This window comes from Gorilla gorilla, chromosome 21, assembly GCF_029281585.2.
Source record: "Gorilla gorilla gorilla isolate KB3781 chromosome 21, NHGRI_mGorGor1-v2.1_pri, whole genome shotgun sequence".
Lineage (NCBI taxonomy): Eukaryota > Metazoa > Chordata > Mammalia > Primates > Hominidae > Gorilla > Gorilla gorilla.
In genome coordinates, this window is record NC_073245.2 from 11,495,027 (window position 1) to 11,511,536 (window position 16,510).

At 43.2% G+C, this 16,510-nt stretch overlaps 1 protein-coding gene across 1 annotated transcript in view; it reads right to left on the reverse strand.

Moving 5' to 3' along the window:
• The window catches only part of SIRPB1 (signal regulatory protein beta 1), a 27,630-nt gene extending 11,947 nt beyond the window's left edge, over positions 1 to 15,683 (reverse strand). Inside the window, exons 1-2 of the mRNA XM_031004991.3 lie at positions 15,548 to 15,683; positions 5,332 to 5,688 (exon numbers count right to left, since the gene is read on the reverse strand). Coding sequence (XP_030860851.2) covers positions 5,332 to 5,688; positions 15,548 to 15,620 — 430 coding nt within the window. The 5' untranslated portion in view covers positions 15,621 to 15,683. The remainder of the gene's footprint in view (positions 1 to 5,331; positions 5,689 to 15,547) is intronic.
• Positions 15,684 to 16,510: the final 827 nt, after the last annotated feature.

A 16,510-nucleotide genomic window follows, 5' to 3' on the forward strand; every position in this document is an offset into this window, starting at 1 on the left:
GCAAACACATTGGAGAATCAGAACAACGAGTGCAGTTTCTCCCTGTAGATGAATTTTAAGGGTGTCTGCAAATTGCTAATTGTTACCTTGAACCTTCTGCCGTCCTCTTAGAAAGCACATATTATACGTTTGCCTTTGCCAATATTAACTTGCTCCCTGATATGCGTGAAATAATGTGAGAGCACAGTAAGGAGGGTGTCACTTGAAGATGTCAAGTCTTTGAGACACCAGCAGCATGGGTGTCCCTAGAGGGCTGAGAGGTTGTCTTCAGTTCCGATTTTTTGAGGGCTTCTTGGCAGCCTGATGCTGGCTGCTCTCTCTGTACCTCTCAGCACTTCAATCCTCCCTCTATTTTTCAGAGGGGCTCTTCATGTGAGCCCTTGTGTAGGGCGAGACTCTGAGAGGATCCTTGCTGGCCAAGGGCCAAAAGTAGATAGAAACCCCACCCTGGGAAGATGAGTGAGGGTAAGTGCAAGGGCATAGCCTGGCATGTAGTAGGTGCTTAATAAATAGCCCCTGTGACTGTAATCATGAGGTTTGGTCATTACTGCTTCTGGAGCTGCATAGCTATTCTTTAGGCAACAGAACAAAGAGGCACACAAACACCAAGGAAAGGCTCAAACCCTACTCACCGCAGCTGCCAGAAAAAACCCAAATGATAAAAGGAGCAGCAACCACCATGTTTGGCGAACTGGATTTCAAGTAAGATCACAGGGGAAGCTGGAAGCATTTTGGAAGAAGGAGGGAAAAGATGCCTCAGTGACATCTGGGAGTGCTGAGGGAGGGAGGCTTCTGGGGCTGAGGAGTGAGGATTTGCTGGGTTTAGATACAAATGTTTTCAAGACAGAAGGTTCCCCAGCCCTGAGGCTGCATCTGAGCCAGGCTTTGTCCCAGTCTCCTATCTTGGGCCCTGAGGCCAGTAGCATGGGAGGGGTCCTGTTCAGGCTTCTGGGGCCTCCCAGAATGTTTCCAGAATGCCTGTTTTGAAGCACCCATGACCCAAAAAGCTGTTCTCAAAGCCCCAAAACCTGGGGCACCGCTTTTGCTAGGGGGCTGTGTATGAGAATCTTCTGGAGCCATTCAGAACTTTAGATGCCCGGGCCCAAGTTAGACCAATTAAATTGGCATTTTTAGGGGGGTTCCTGGGTCCAGCTTTGCAAACTTTTTTGCTAATAGTTTTCCCCAGTGATTCTAATGAGCAGCCAAGGTTGAAAGCCACTGGACCCCAACCCAAACCCCATTTATACTTGGGGCCTAGAGATGCCCTGACCTGTCTGAGGTCACACAGCTTCACCCTAACACAGCTCACACATATTGAGCATTTACTGTGTGTTTGTTGATGCCCTAAGCATTTTACACAATTTCACTCCTTCAGACTCGGCCCAGTCTGTGAGGTCAGTGTTACCATCAAAGGGTGAGGACATCGAGGCCTATGGTGGTGAAGCGCCTTGTCCCAGGTTACAGAGCCAGGAAGTGGCAGAGCCGGGAAGACGCCCAGGCAGCTGGGATACTGCCTGTGTTCTCCTAACGACAGTTCTGCAGAAGCTCAGTAATAACCTGAACAACACCACCATTAGGGGCTCTGTGCACATCCTCTGCAATCCTCACAGAACCCAAAATGGGCCATGATAATCAGCATCTCACCGATGGGGAAACCGAGGACCCAAGGGAAGGCAAGACTGGCTCAAGATCACACAATCTTGAGATAACACCTGACATTGGGGGTGCCTGCATTGTGCTAGGTGATTTACAGAGAGAACGTTAACCTTACCACTTTCCTAAAGGAGTCCGTGATTGTCTCCATTCTACAGATGAGGAAACTGAGGCTGAGCAAAATGAAGGCACTGTCTTCTCATCCTCTATGTGTCCTAGTGGGCATTTCCTGTGTCCCACCAAGCACTTATGTCCATTAACAGAGCAAGTGTTCTAACTTCTTGAGCTCCAACACTGACTGCCAACTCAATTGTCCCTTTGAGATTCTAGACTTCATGCAATGTTAGGGAGAAGCTTCCCTCCTGGGTGCCCAGGCCTGGTTATCCTGCAGCCATAAGCAAAAGACTGTGGGCTCCTGACAGCCAGAGGGAAGAATCTCAACTCTTGCTCACATGGGCCCCAAACACTCTCTAGGAAATGCCTCATCTCCTCATCCTTAGTCCTCAGCACCATGAGCGGGCAGATACGTGCTCTGCAGGGCTGCAGGAGGCTCGACTCTGCTCAGTGGATGCTGCTGAGTGAAGAGGAAACAACACAACATGGGGGAAGAGTCCTAAATGCCTCATGTGCGTTGAGACCTGTCCTTTAGGAACCGGCTTGGCATATCATGAGACACGTGCAGGGCCTTTCTGATGGGAGTGTAAAGACAGCCCCTCCTACCCCTACAGGGTTTCTGTTTTGGTTTTAATGCTTTTTGCTGTAGAACTGAACAATGCAAGAGTTTAGAAAGAGAAGGCTGGAGCATTTCTCCACTCTTGAAAAACCACAGTTGTGTGTCACAAAGACAAGTGCTGTGAGTCAGGCTGCGGGGTTCGAGCCTTGGCTCCCTGACCTGCTCCCAAGTCAGGTCTCCTCTCTGATCCTCAGTGTCCTCATCTTTAAAGGAGGTAGCAAATGGCTTCTCCCTCATAGCACTGGTTATAAGGAGACTCTGGCACAGCTGCTGCTCTCTGGCCCCCTTCCCCACCTCCCTCCTTTCTCATGTAGCTCATCATTTAGGCTGAGAGCATGGCAAAGAGGAGTGAACACTTCACTAGGAGTTAGCAGATCTGAGTCACACCTGAGCCACCACTGGCTGTGACTGCCTGGGCTGGGGAGGCACCACCTGGGCATTTCAGTGTCTTTGCCAATATTATCTGCACAATCAGGATAAAGCCACCTTCCTTGTCTAAGTTCAAGGGTTGTGGGGAGCTGATTTCAGTCATTACTGAGCAATGTACATTTTCATGTACATACATGTACATGAAAGCATCATGTTTTAGGCTTTACATATACACTTTTTTTTTATTATACTTTAAGTTTTAGGGTGCATGTGCACATTGTGCAGGTTAGTTACATATGTATACATGTGCCATGCTGGTGGACTGCACCCACTAACTTGTCATCTAGCATTAGGTATATCTCCCAGTGCTATCCCTCCCCCCTCCCCCGACCCCACAACAGTCCCCAGTGTGATATTCCCCTTCCTGTGTCCATGTGTTCTCATTGTTCAATTCCCACCTATGAGTGAGAATATGCGGTGTTTGGTTTTTTGTTCTTCCGATAGTTTACTGAGAATGATGTTTTCCAATTTCATCCATGTCCCTACAAAGGACATGAACTCATCATTTTTTATGACTGCATAGTATTCCATGGTGTACATATACACATTTTTTTAAAAAGCTGTTAGTAAAGCTATGTGTCTTCTGGAGGTTCTGTTTTTTTTGCCTTTCCAAATTCCAGAGGCTGTCCACATTCCTTTCTCAGAGTTACATCTTCCCATCACTCTAACCTCTTGCTTCTATCCTCACAAGTCCTTCCCTGAGAATTAATCTCCTTCCTCTGTCTTATAAGGACCTTTCTTATATATTGTGTCCACCCTGATGCTAGAGCCAGATGTTAAAACCACTGTCTTAAAAATGTTTGAAGTGGGGCCAGGCACGGTGGCTCACGCCTGTAATCCCAGCAGTTTGGGAGCCTGAGGCGGGTGGATCACCTGAGTTTGGGAGTTCGAGACCAGCCTGAACAACATGGAGAAACCCTGTCTCTACAAAATACAAAATTAGCCAGGCATGGTAGCTCAAGTCTGTAATCTCTGATTGCTACATCATCTAGAAGGGAAATTAGGCAATATTCTCAAATATGAAAACACACTATCCTCTGACCTAGAAACGCCACTTCCAGTGGGAATCTCCCACCTGAGTAGGGTGACACATGTACAAGGTCATCCACTGCATGATTGTTGTAGTAGCTCAATGTTGGGAATAACTTACATATCCATCAACAGAAGACTGTAAAATAAATTTTGGTATTTCCATAAATTGGAGTATTTTTCAGCTGTAAAAAAACTGGAGCAGTTCTCTATGTCCTGATGTGGAATCTTGATATGAAATGACAGGGCTTATGTTTGGGAGAAGTTTTCCAATCACCAATGAGGTTTAGTATCTGAATGTGAGGTGCATTCTTAACATTTGGGAAACTGATGAAAAGAGAAATGCTGGCTCTCTGACACGTGGCTCTGTTTGAGGAGCTTTTATTGAGCACCTATGATGCACCAGGCTCTTCTATGGAGACAGCGTCTAACGCTGGGGAAGGAAGGAGACTGTCTCGATTCAGATATGGACTCTGGGTCCAATTCTGTCACTAACTGGCCCTGTGACCATGGACAAGGCCCCTGTCATGTCTTGGCTTCAGTCTCCCATCTGTAAAGGGGTTTGGGCTGGATGGTCTGAAGGTCCTTCCTGTGCTGACATTCCAGAATTCAGCAGTTAAGACGAGGCTTTTGGGGCTCTGGCAGGAAACCCCAAATAAGCATTGTTGCAGCCTTATATGGGGAACCCCTAAGTCACCCACATGTGGGACCTCTTTCCTGAGGTGAGGGACATTCTGAATGATGCAGCTCTGCTCGGAGCCCATGGTAACTGTGTGACTCAGTCCCCAAATCGCAGAAGGGTTTCCCAAACAGACTCACAGCAAATGCCAAACGTATTGGCATCTCCTCCCACCAGGCCATCAGATTCAACCGTGAATGTGCCTCCCAGAAATCTTGCCCGTGGGGTGTTTCTGAGGATTAAATAAAGAAAAACACAATTTACCCTCTCCATGCCCTGGACGGATTTCTCCTCATTAGAAGGGAAGAGAATGTAAGCTTAGTGGGGGAGCACTTTAGGCTGTTTCATTCACTGCTGTTTGCGCAGCATCCAGGGCAGAGCCTGGTACACAGTGGGGTCTCAGTGAGTGCCTGTTGCATAAAGAAGGGACTTGGCCACCCTGAGGGGGAAGCGTTCTCTGGAGGCAGAAGGCAAGGTCCAGCCCTGTGCCTGGACAAGTCACTCAAATTGTCAGTTCCCTCATCTGTGGAACCAAAGGGCTGGGTCAGATTTGGAAAGACAAGAGCTATAGAGCCTCAGACTGGGGATGCCGTCTGTCCCATCATTTACAAGCCGTGGAGCCTCGAGCGACTGCCATGACATCTCCAAGCCTCAACTCATGTGATCTGGAGAAAGGGTGTGACATCAGTTCATGAAAGGGTGGCTGCTCAGCCACCACCACACCTGACTGTTGCTCTAAGAATGGATAATGTAATTATTGACTTATTGTCACTCACTAGGGGATGAAGGAGGCCCACGCCATACTCACCGCGCACAGACAGCTCAGTGCCTGCTCCAGACTTAAACTCCACGTCGTCGGGGCTCCCTTTCCGGAACTTCACACAGTAGTAGGTGCCGGCATCTGCTGGGGTGATGTTACCGATGCGGATGGAAAAGTCCATGTTGTTTCTCTTTGTGAGGTCTGAAACAGTTGTTACCCGTGGGAAGTGGCCTTCTTTCTGATTGTAGATTAATTCCCGGCCTGGACCAGCTCCTCTGAACCACATGATTGGCCCCACAGGGATCAGGGACGTCATAGCACAGTGCAGAGTGGCCGACTCTCCAGCTGCAACTGATACGGACTTTTCAGGCTGAATCGCCTGTAGCTCGTCCTCACCTGCCACTCCTGGAAAGGAGCACAAAGCAGTCATTTTTTCATCCTTACCTGATCCTCTGTGTTTCCTCAAGTGTTTATCAAAGACTTTCATTGACTGGGTGCATATTAGGAGCAGGCCTTGAGTTCAGCCCACTACATGTATTATCTCATTTAACCCTCACAACGGGCCTGTGACGTAAGACTGTAATACAAGCGAGAACACTGAGGCACAGAGAGGTTCAATTTCCTTTAACTTACTTTCTTCTGTTCTTTCTGTTTGCTTTCTTTTCTTTTCTTTTTTGAGACGGGGTCTTGCTCTGTCTGCTGCCCAGGCTGGAGTGCAGTGGTGCAATCACAGCTCACTGTAGCCTCAATCTTCCAGGCTCAAGAGATCCTTTCTCCTTGGCCTGCCAAGTAGCTGGGACCACAGGTGCATTCCACCATACCTGGCCAATTTTTGTATTTTTTCTAGAGACACAGTTTCACCATGTTGCCCAGACTGGTCTCTAACTCTTGGGCTCAAGCAAACCATCTGCCTTGGCCTTTCAAACTGCTGGGATTATAGGTGTCAGCCACTGCGCCTGGCCAAGAGGTTCAATTTCAATGTAGAGCTTTGGGTTGAGGACCTGAGTAGAACTATTGAGCCCTCCTCGGAAGTGCCATGTTTTGCCAATTATGGCCTCCACTCTGTGGTACATGGAGTGTGGCACTTTTTGTATCACTGGATTGGGTGGGGCCCTGTGACTTCTTTAGACCCTTGAGTTACAAGCAGAAGTGATGGGTATAATTTGTGGGCTGTGCATTTAACTGCAAGAGCCTCTGTGGATCAATTTCTCCCTTCCAGAGACCCACAAGGCTCTAATGGGGCCTGCTCCATCGCCTGGATGCGTGAATGACCGTTGCATGCAGAACTGCCAATCCACACTGAAATATGTAGCTTCCAGTAGAAATACAACATTGTTTTAAGCCCCTAGTAATATTTCACCCATAGCATAAACACATTACATAAGTTTCCTAATGCTGATGTGACAAATTACCAAAACTTAGTGTCTTAAAAGAAATGTAACATTTTATAGTTCTGGAGGTTAGAAGTCCAAAATAGTGTTACTGGGGTACAATGAAGAAGAAATGATGAAAGTCAAATACACAAAGATAGAGAATAAAACAGTGGTGACTAGGGGTGAACTTGGGGGAGTTGATGGGGAGGTCAAAAGACACAAAATTGTGATAAGTCTGAGGAAGAAGTCCAGAGAATGAATGTGCAATCTGAGGATTTTAGTTAATAATGTTGTATTGAATTCAGTATTTTTGCTTAAAAAGCACATTTTAGGTGCTGTTGACATACAACACATGCAGCATAACTATGGGAGATGATGGATGTGTCCATTTGCTTAACTTTAATAACCATTTCACTACGTATATGTACATGTGTACGTATATGAAAGCACCATGTTTTACACCTTCCATGTCTACATTTTTTAAGGCGCTTTCAGCAGAGCTGTGTGTCTTCTGGAGGCTCTGTTTTTTGCCTTTCCAAATTCTAGAGGCTTCTCACGTCCCTTTCTCACAGTTACATCTTCCCACCACTCTAACCTCTTGCATCTTCACATGCAAACATCCTGGAATACAAGGATGTTTCAATGTCCTTCTCCAAGAATTAATCTTCCTCCTTCTTATAAGCACCCTTGTGATGTATTAGCTCCACCCTGATACTAGACCCAGATATTAAAATCACTGTCTTAAAAATGCTGAGAGGTAAAGGAAACAATGGACCAAGAACTAAAGGAATATAAATGTCTTACCAAAATGAGAACGTAAAGAAAGAGAAATTATAGGAAGAAATCAAACAGAAACTTAGGAATTGAAAGTATAATAACTAAAAGTTCACTAGAGGGGTCCCCCAATGGGTATAAGCAGGTGGAAGAATAATCAGAAAACTGGAAGATGGAATAATTGAAATTATTGAGACTGAGGTGCGGGTGGAAAATAGAATAAAGTATAGAGCACAGAATCTAAGGGAATTGTGAGACATTATCAAATGTATCAACATACACCTTACTGGAGTTCCAGGGGGAAAAAAGAGAAAGAGAGAAAGGAATAGAAGATTATATGAAAACAGAGTGGACAAAAATCTTCACAAACTTGTTAAAATACAGGAATCTACAAATTGAAGACACAGAAGAAACGCAAGCTGAACCCACAAATAAACTCAGAGACCCACACGAAGACACATTATAATCCAAATGTTGACACCTAAAGTCCAGGTGAGACTCCTTAAAGCAGCAAGACAGAAGCGATTTCTTCCATACAAGAGACCCTCAATAAGATTTTCAGCTCAGCTCTTATGCAACGCACCGAAGGCCAGAAGATAGGGGGATGGTAAGTTCAAAATGTTGAAAGAGGAAAAACATGTCAATCATGAATTCTATACCTGGCAAAGTGTCCTTCAAATACAAGGGAGAAATTATGATATTCTCAGATAAACAAAAGCTAACAGAGTTCATGACCATTAAACCTTGCCTACAAGAAATGCTAAAGGGAGTGCTTCAGGTGGAAATGAAAGGATGCTACATGGCCACTCAAAGTTGTATGAAGAAATAAAGATATCCAGTTATGTGTACATTTTTAAAAAATCATGCTTCAATATCCCACAAACAAGCTGTGAGCACCCTGCCCAGGTGACCAGGTAACCAGTATTTTAAAGCTGGTCCCTGCCACAATTCCTCTTCTTGTCCTCCCCTACTGTGACCTAGTGACATTGAAACACTCTAGTAAAAGTGTTTTTGCTTGTGTCCTCCACCTTGACTCCCAGTAAAGGCACTTGCCCAGGGATCCCATCTCTCTTGCCTACCCATCTGCTTGATTGAGCCTGCTTCTTGGGAGCTCCTTCCACATGGCTTCCTGCATGGCCTGCCCTACTTCCATCTCTAGGAACTGTGAGTATGCCTCTTCATACAAACTTTTCATGGCCATGTTAGAGTGATCCTCTAAGATTCAACCAGCAGGAGTCGCTCTAACATTTTCTATAGTAATGGCAATGAGGATGGGATCATTCTAAACTCGGGTGAAAAGTTCCTAGGGAATGCCTTTGACTCATGACTTACTGATTTGCTACTCTGATTGGCTCCACAATTTGAGAAGGCTTTTTACCCTGACGACTTTCTTGTGCTATGCTATGTACAGCTTTGTGTTGCCTTTTGGAGTGCTGCCATGGCTCTCCATCCTGAAGTGAGGATCCTGTTCCAGTATCAATAATGACATCCACCTTTCTCCAAGAGCACAAGATGATATAACATTGGTAACACCTCTTCAAAGAAGATTCATGTGATATGCATATTAATGTCACATAATCCAGCACCTGTAAGTTTTTTTTGGGATGCCTGTGGCAACATATTCTTCATTTACAAATTTTACTTACAAATTAAAATCAACAGACACTCCTGTTAGTGTCATTAAATGAATTAAACAAAAATATCTCTTCTCTGTAAAGACTTTGGCTGTGTATTTCATGCCTCTTGGAGTCTCTAGACCACTCATGATGGCTATATATTTCCTCAGGGCCTTGATGCAAAAATAATGCTCTTTATGGCCTATGCTATACTCCATTAAAACAACTGACTGGTTACCCACTAGAATCTCCTGATTTGGATTCCAGATTTGAAGATAATACTCTCCTGTTTCAATCATTAACCATAAATTGCCCCACAGGCCAGGCTCTGCTCATCTGAAATGACACCCATCGGAATTTAAACTTCCACTGCAACACAAAATTAAAATTGCTGCCAGGTACAGCTGCACACCTTTCTGTTGACAGTTGGCATTATTACTACTTGGTTTGTTGACGCAACAATCCTCAAGCAAATACTAGCAAACTGAATTGAACAGCATATTAGAAGAATTATACAACACGAGCAAGTGATATTTATTTCTGGAATACAAGGATGTTTCCATGCACAAATGACAAACAATGTAATATATCATATTTATAGAAGAAAGACAAGAAACACATGATTAGCTCATTTGATACAGAAGACGATTTGACAAATTTGGAGATCTTTTTATGACAAAAACCATCAATAAAAGGAATATATGAAAACTTCTATAAAATAATAAAAGTCATAAACACACACTTGATTTTCACTTATCGCTGTCTAATATACTATTTTATTTGCCTATTTATCATGTGTATTGATTACTGTCATTCTCCCCAGTGGAGATAAGCAACAAAAGGGCAACTACTTTTGTCTTTTATTCAACAATGTTCTTTGTTAGGTCCTGGCACATAGCAGGTATTCATCAAATATGTGTATAATGTGTGAATTGCTCAGTGGAACACTTTCTCAGGAGACTAAATATTGTATTTTAAGTGAATTGCTTTCATGAAATTTGCCAGAAAATGTGTTTCCCATGTGAATTCGTGAAAAAAAATCGACTTGTATACATGCAGAAATCAGAAGAGTCAAGGAGAAGAAAACCACAAATCCTCTTCTCCTCATCACATCACCTCCCTGCCCTCATGAGCAGCACCTGCGGAAATTTCATGGAATAAGATCAAGGGCAAAAGTGTTTGAGAAGAGTAATGGTGAAACCTGTGATCTCTAGAGTCAAAGTGCCTGAGTTCAAATCGTAGCTCTACCAGTTACCAATGAGTAACCTAGGAGCACTTTGTGCTTTTGTTTCCTTATTTGTGAGGGAGGGTGAACTTGGATATAATGGTTACCTGATGTCAGAAATGTAAGTGATTTCCCACAGTATCTGGCACATGGTGGGTATTCAAAAATTGTAAAGTGATTACTTGGCAGATTTCCTGAGGATTGGAGGCTTCAATGGACATTAGATGATGATATGGTTATGGATATGGATATGAATATAACTATAGATATAGATAATATAGGCAGGGTTCTCTGTTACTTTTATCTCCTTCTTTCTTCCTCACCCCTACCATTAATGGAAGAGAGAACTCAAAGAGAGGAATGTGCAAAAGTTCTGTTTTGAGGAAAAGTGCATTTTACTAAGAAGTCTGCTTACCTGTTGCTTTGCTTAACAGATTGGGGGATTTTCAGGGGTAAATGACTGAGGTAGAAAGGAGGGAGAATGACTGGGCAACAGAGAAAATCAAACATCTCTTTAATGTGTTTTTCCCGTAGACTAAAAAATGAGTTGAAGACTGTAGTAAGGGAAGTCTTACTACTACTACTACTACTACTACTACTGCTGTGTGTTTCCACACCGTCAAGTAAGATTTATCCCAGGAATTCAAGGATGGTACAACATTCATAAATCTCTAAATGTGGTACAGTATTTCAACAGAATGAGGGACAAAAACCATATGACCTTACAACACAGGCAAAGAAAGCATTTGACAATATTTAACATTTTTTAATGATAAAAGCTCTCAAGAAATTAGATAACAAATAAGTGTTCCTCAACACAATAAGGGCCATGCAGGACATATCCATAGCTAACATCATACCCAATGGTGAAAAGTTGTCAGCTTTTACTCTAAGATCAGGAACAAGACAAAGATGCCCACTCTCAAGTTTTCTATTCAACATATAGTATCAGAAGTTCTGTCCGGAATAATTGCACAAAAGAAGTAAATAAAAGGCATTCAAATCACAAAGGAAGAAGATAAATTTTCCCTGTTTGCATATGACACTATCTTATATGGAGAAAATCTTAAATATCTCTAAAAACTTTTAGAATCAACAAACAAATAGGCCACAGATATAAGATATAAAATTAATTGGTAAAAATCAGTAGTTTCATACACTTATAGCAAATTAGTGGGAAAAGAAATCAGTAAAACAATTTTACTTACAATTGCTACCAAAAAAGGTAAAGCAGCTAGGAATAAACTTAATCAAGGAGCTGAAATACCTACACACTGAAAACTATAAAACTTGGATGAAAAAAGTAGAAAACAAATAACAGAAAGATACCTATGTTTGTGGATTGGAGAATTACTATTGTAAAATGTACATACTACCCAAAGAGATCTACAGATTCAATTCAATATCAGTAAAATTTCAATGAAATTCCACAGAAATGGACAAAACAATCCTTAAGTTCATATTAGCCATAGAAAACCATGAATAGCTAAGGCAGGCTTTAGCAAAAAGAACAAAGCTGGAGGTATCACACTGCTTGATTTAAAAATCTTCTACAGTGCCATAGTAATCAAAACAGCATGGCACTGGCACAAAAAGAGACACATAGACCAATGGATCAGACCAGAGAGCCCAGCAATAAACTCACACATTTGCACTCAATTGACCTTTGACAAAAGGGTCAAGAAGACACAATGGGGAAATGTCAGTCTCTTGAAAAAGGTGTGTTGGGAAACCTGAATATCCATGTGTAGAGAAATGAAATTAGACCTCTGTCTCATACCACATACAAAAATCAACTCCAAATGTATTAAAGACTTAAATGTAAGATCTGAAACTGTAAAAGTACTAGAAGAAAAGTTCCATGACATTGGTCCGGGCAATGAATTTTTGGATATGAGCCCCAAACCACAGGCAACAAAAGCAGAAATAAATAAATGGCACTACAACAAACTAAAAAGTTTCTACACAGCCAAGGAAACAATCAACAGAGTGAAGAGACAGCCTACAAAATGGGAGAAGATATTTTCAAACCATATGTCTGATGAAGAGTTAATATGCAAAATATATAAGGAAGTCAAACAACTCAATCATAAGAAAACAACCCAAGTAAAATATGAGCCAAATAGCCATTTCTCAAAAGAAGACATCAAAATGGCCAGTCAACATATAAATAATATCCAACCTCACCATTCTTAAGATAAATGAAAATTAAAACCACAGTGAGCTATCATGTCACACTTGTTAGAATAGCTATTATCAAAAAGATGATAATGACTATTATCAAAAAGATGTTGGAGAGTATGTGGAGAACAGGAAACCCTGTTCCCACACAGTTGGTGGGAATGTAAATTAGGCCATCCATTAGCGAAAACAGTATGGAGTGTCCTCAAAATCCAAAAATAGAATTATCATATGATCCAGCAATCTCACTACTGAGCGTGTATCCAAAGGAAATGACATCAGCATGTCACAGAGATATCTGCACCCCCATGTCCATTGCAGCATTATTTACAATAGCCAAGATATGGAATCAACCTAGGTGTGTGTCAACAGATAAACGGATAAAGAAAATGTGGTGTATACATACACAATGGAATTCTAATCGGTTGTACAAAAGAAGGAAATCCTGTCATTTGCAACAATATGAATTAACCGAGATGGTATTATGCTAAGTGAAACAAGCCAGGCACAGAAAGACAAACACCGCATGATCTCTCTCATATGTGGAATCTAAAAAAGTTGAACTCAAAGAACTAGAGTAGAATGGTGGTTACCAGGGCTAGACAAGGGGTGCAGTTCAGTAAGTATTAGTCAAAGGACACAAAATTTTTGTTTAGATGGGAGAAATTAGCTCCAGATATCTATTGTACAATATGGAGTCTATAGTTAATAAGATGATTTATATCCTTCAAAATTGCGAAGTGCATAGATTTTAGGAGTTCTCACCAAACAAAATTGTCAATATGTAAGATTATGCATATGTTAATTAGCTGAAGTTAGTCATTCAGAAATGTACACATATGTCATAATATGTTGTACATGAGAAGTATACTGTTCTCAAATTAAAAATATTTTCTTAAACTTTAATTGAAATTAAAGTTGGAGAAACTGATAAAAAATGAAATCTCATGTGTGTGTGTGTACACACTTACACTCACTTATATGCACACATGCAGGGATCTCTAATCCCCAGGTTGTGGTTGGGTGCAGGTCCGTGGCCTGTTATGAACTGGGCCGCACAGCCAGAGGTGAGCAGCCAGTGAGTGGGCATTATCACCTGAGTTCTGCCTCCTGTCAGATCAGCGGCAGCATTAGATTCTCATAAGAGTGCCAACCCTATTGTGAACAGTGCATGCGAGGGATCTAGGTTGTGTGCTCCTTATGAGAATCTAACTAATGCCTGATGATCTGAGGTGGAACAGTTTCATCCTGAAACCAACCTCCCCACCCACCCACTCTGGGTCCTTGGAAAAATTATCTTCCATGAAACCAGTCCCAGGTGCCAAAAAGATTGGGGACCACTGCACACGTGTGTGTGTGTGTGTGTGTACACATTCACAAATATATATAAAACTGTGACCTATAATATTTGTCACATAGAAATCATCCAACAGATTAACAAAACTTTCGGAATACAAACATATACCAGGGTTTTAACTCTGTTGCTGACTGGTGTAATGGGTGATGATTAATCCTGTGTCTGCTTTCCTGCATTTTCTAGTATTTCTGCAGGTAGCATAAGAAGGCTAAAAGTAGGAACTCTGAAGCTGGTCGACCTGGACTTGAATCCCATCTGCTCCACTGATTGAGATAGGGAACAATAGACAAGTTCCTCTCTCAGCCTGCCTCCCCATTTGCAAATAGGGAATATGAGTTGTAGCTTTCACACAGGGATGTTGTGAGGATTAGTGGAGTTAAAACACACAAAATGCTAAGAACAGTTTCTGCGTTACAGGAAGATCTCAATTGCTGAACTATTACTGCTGTCATTTGAATACAGTGTATGGTAAGAAAAATAATTTGGAAAGTGAAACTTCTGCCCTCTAGGACTTGTGAGGTGGCATCACAGCAGGGCCCAGTGGGGAGCTGAGAGGCTGCTGTGCCCAGCGCTGTGACCCTGGTGTCAGCTCCATGGCCTGAGTAAGGAGTGAGGACAGGAAGCCTATCTGGGAGCTGGGAGCAGGGCTCTCTCAGGCTGCACCAGGAAAGACTTTCCAACCTGCCCCTCCTGAGGAGGGGAAAATAAATTCTCCATGGGAAAGTCAAGAGAACCAAGGGAGATTATGGTACCTGTTATGGGCTGAATGTGTCCCCTAAAATGCATGTGTTGAAGCACCAACCCTAGCAACTCAGAATGTGACTGTATTTGGAGACAGAGTTTTTAAGAAGCAATTCAGTTAAATGAGGTCATTGGGGTGGGCCTTAATCCAATACGATTGATGGTCTCATAAGAAGAGGAGATGAGGACACAGACACACACACAGAGGGAAGACCATGGGTTGAGACACAGGGTGGAGATTGTCTTCTACAAGCCAAGGATAAAGACCTCAGTAGAAATTAACCCTGCTGACACTTTGATCTTGGACTTCGGCTTCCATAAGTGCAAGGAAGTAAATGTCTAGTTTCAGCCACCCAGTCTGTGGTTCTTTACTATGGAAGCCCTAGGAAAGGAATATAGGCCCCAATAAGCAGCAAATGCAGAACTTGTTAAAGAGGAAGAGGTGACCAAAAAAATGGGTGTTAAGACTCAAGTCACAGGGGAGGGAGGATCATGGGGGAACACAGGACAAAATAAGGAGCACCCTTAGGGAGGACGGTGGCTGAACATCCCTGGGAAACACTGCACCCCTGTCCAACTCAAGCAGGCACCATTTCAGACTTCACTTCCTCTGGGTATTGAATACAGAAGGCTGGGCCTGGAGCCACACAGCCCTCTCAGGCTGTCTCTGAGCTCACTCTGTCCTTGGGTAGGTTGTTAGGCCCAGAGTCTCAAGACTGGTAAGGATTTAAATAGTGATTGTTCTGTGTTAGTCAAATGAAATAGATCAAAATGTAAGTAATTGTGGTGGTGAGTCAATCATCCTGTGACTTGATGCCTCTGGTAGCCAGCTGCTGATCCACAGAGAAAGTGCTCAGCTCCATGATGTCCTGCTCTTAGGCCCCATCTCTGGCCTTCCTTGGCAGCACTTGTGGTTGTCTGGAATCCCCAAAGGTCCAGGGACAGGATATAGCCCTGCCAGCGGAGAGAAAGGGTTCTAGCCCAAGGCAATGCTTACCTGTGAGTCCCAGCAGTAGAGTCAGCAGCAGGAAAGGACAAGGAGGGTGGGGCCAGGAGGCTGGGACAGGCATCCTGGAGACCTCAGGAGCCTGCTCTGTTCAAACGTCTGTGGTGGGGAGATGTCAGGCTCTGCTCTGAAGAGAGAAGACAAGCCCTGCCTCCCTCAATTCAAGAGGAAGTGGCTATGATGGATTGCGACAGCAACTTGCTTCTAGATTGTAACTTAGAAATCAGGCACAGCAGGCAGCTACAAAGCACAGAGTTACTCATACTCCATTTTCAGGAGAATCAGACAGGCTGAGCAAAAATAATGCTTCCTCCTCAACTGAGGCCTGTGTTCTCTCCACATGGCCCCCTTCCCCATCTTTAGGTCTTCTTGATGATTTGCCAGTTGAGGGTCTTGGGCCAAGAAGGTCTGTGGTTGTGAGTTGTGTCCTAAACTCTTCATCTGAGGACCCTAGGATGTGGTTGGCTTGTTGCTTCGTTCTGCACCAGCCTCAACCAAGTGCTACTCAGCAGGGGGCAACAGGAGGGATCGCAGGAGCCTCTTGATGTTGGAGAGGAAACAGGTATGCTCTTGAAATGATTCCTTATTCAAACCTTTTAATGATATAACTGGCGAAACGTAGCTCAAATTCAGTCTGATCTGGACTTTGGTACTTTCATGGGCCTGAATCCAGCAGAAGAAATCATTTCCCAACTTCTTCCAGGAGAGGGATTAGTTTTAGTTTAGTAAGGATCTGTTTTGTCGGTGAAGTGAGGATCGTGGGTTATGGAAAAGGGATAGGGTTATGATTTGGGCAGAATGTGGCGGACAGGTTCCTGAGGTCATCACATCAACTTTAATATCCTTTGTTCTGCACAGAGGACCTACTTCATTCACCACTGTGTTCAGATGGGAAATGAGGAGAGAGGAAGTATAAATGCCCTGACCAACAGGGTGTGCTAAGGAGTTGGGGAA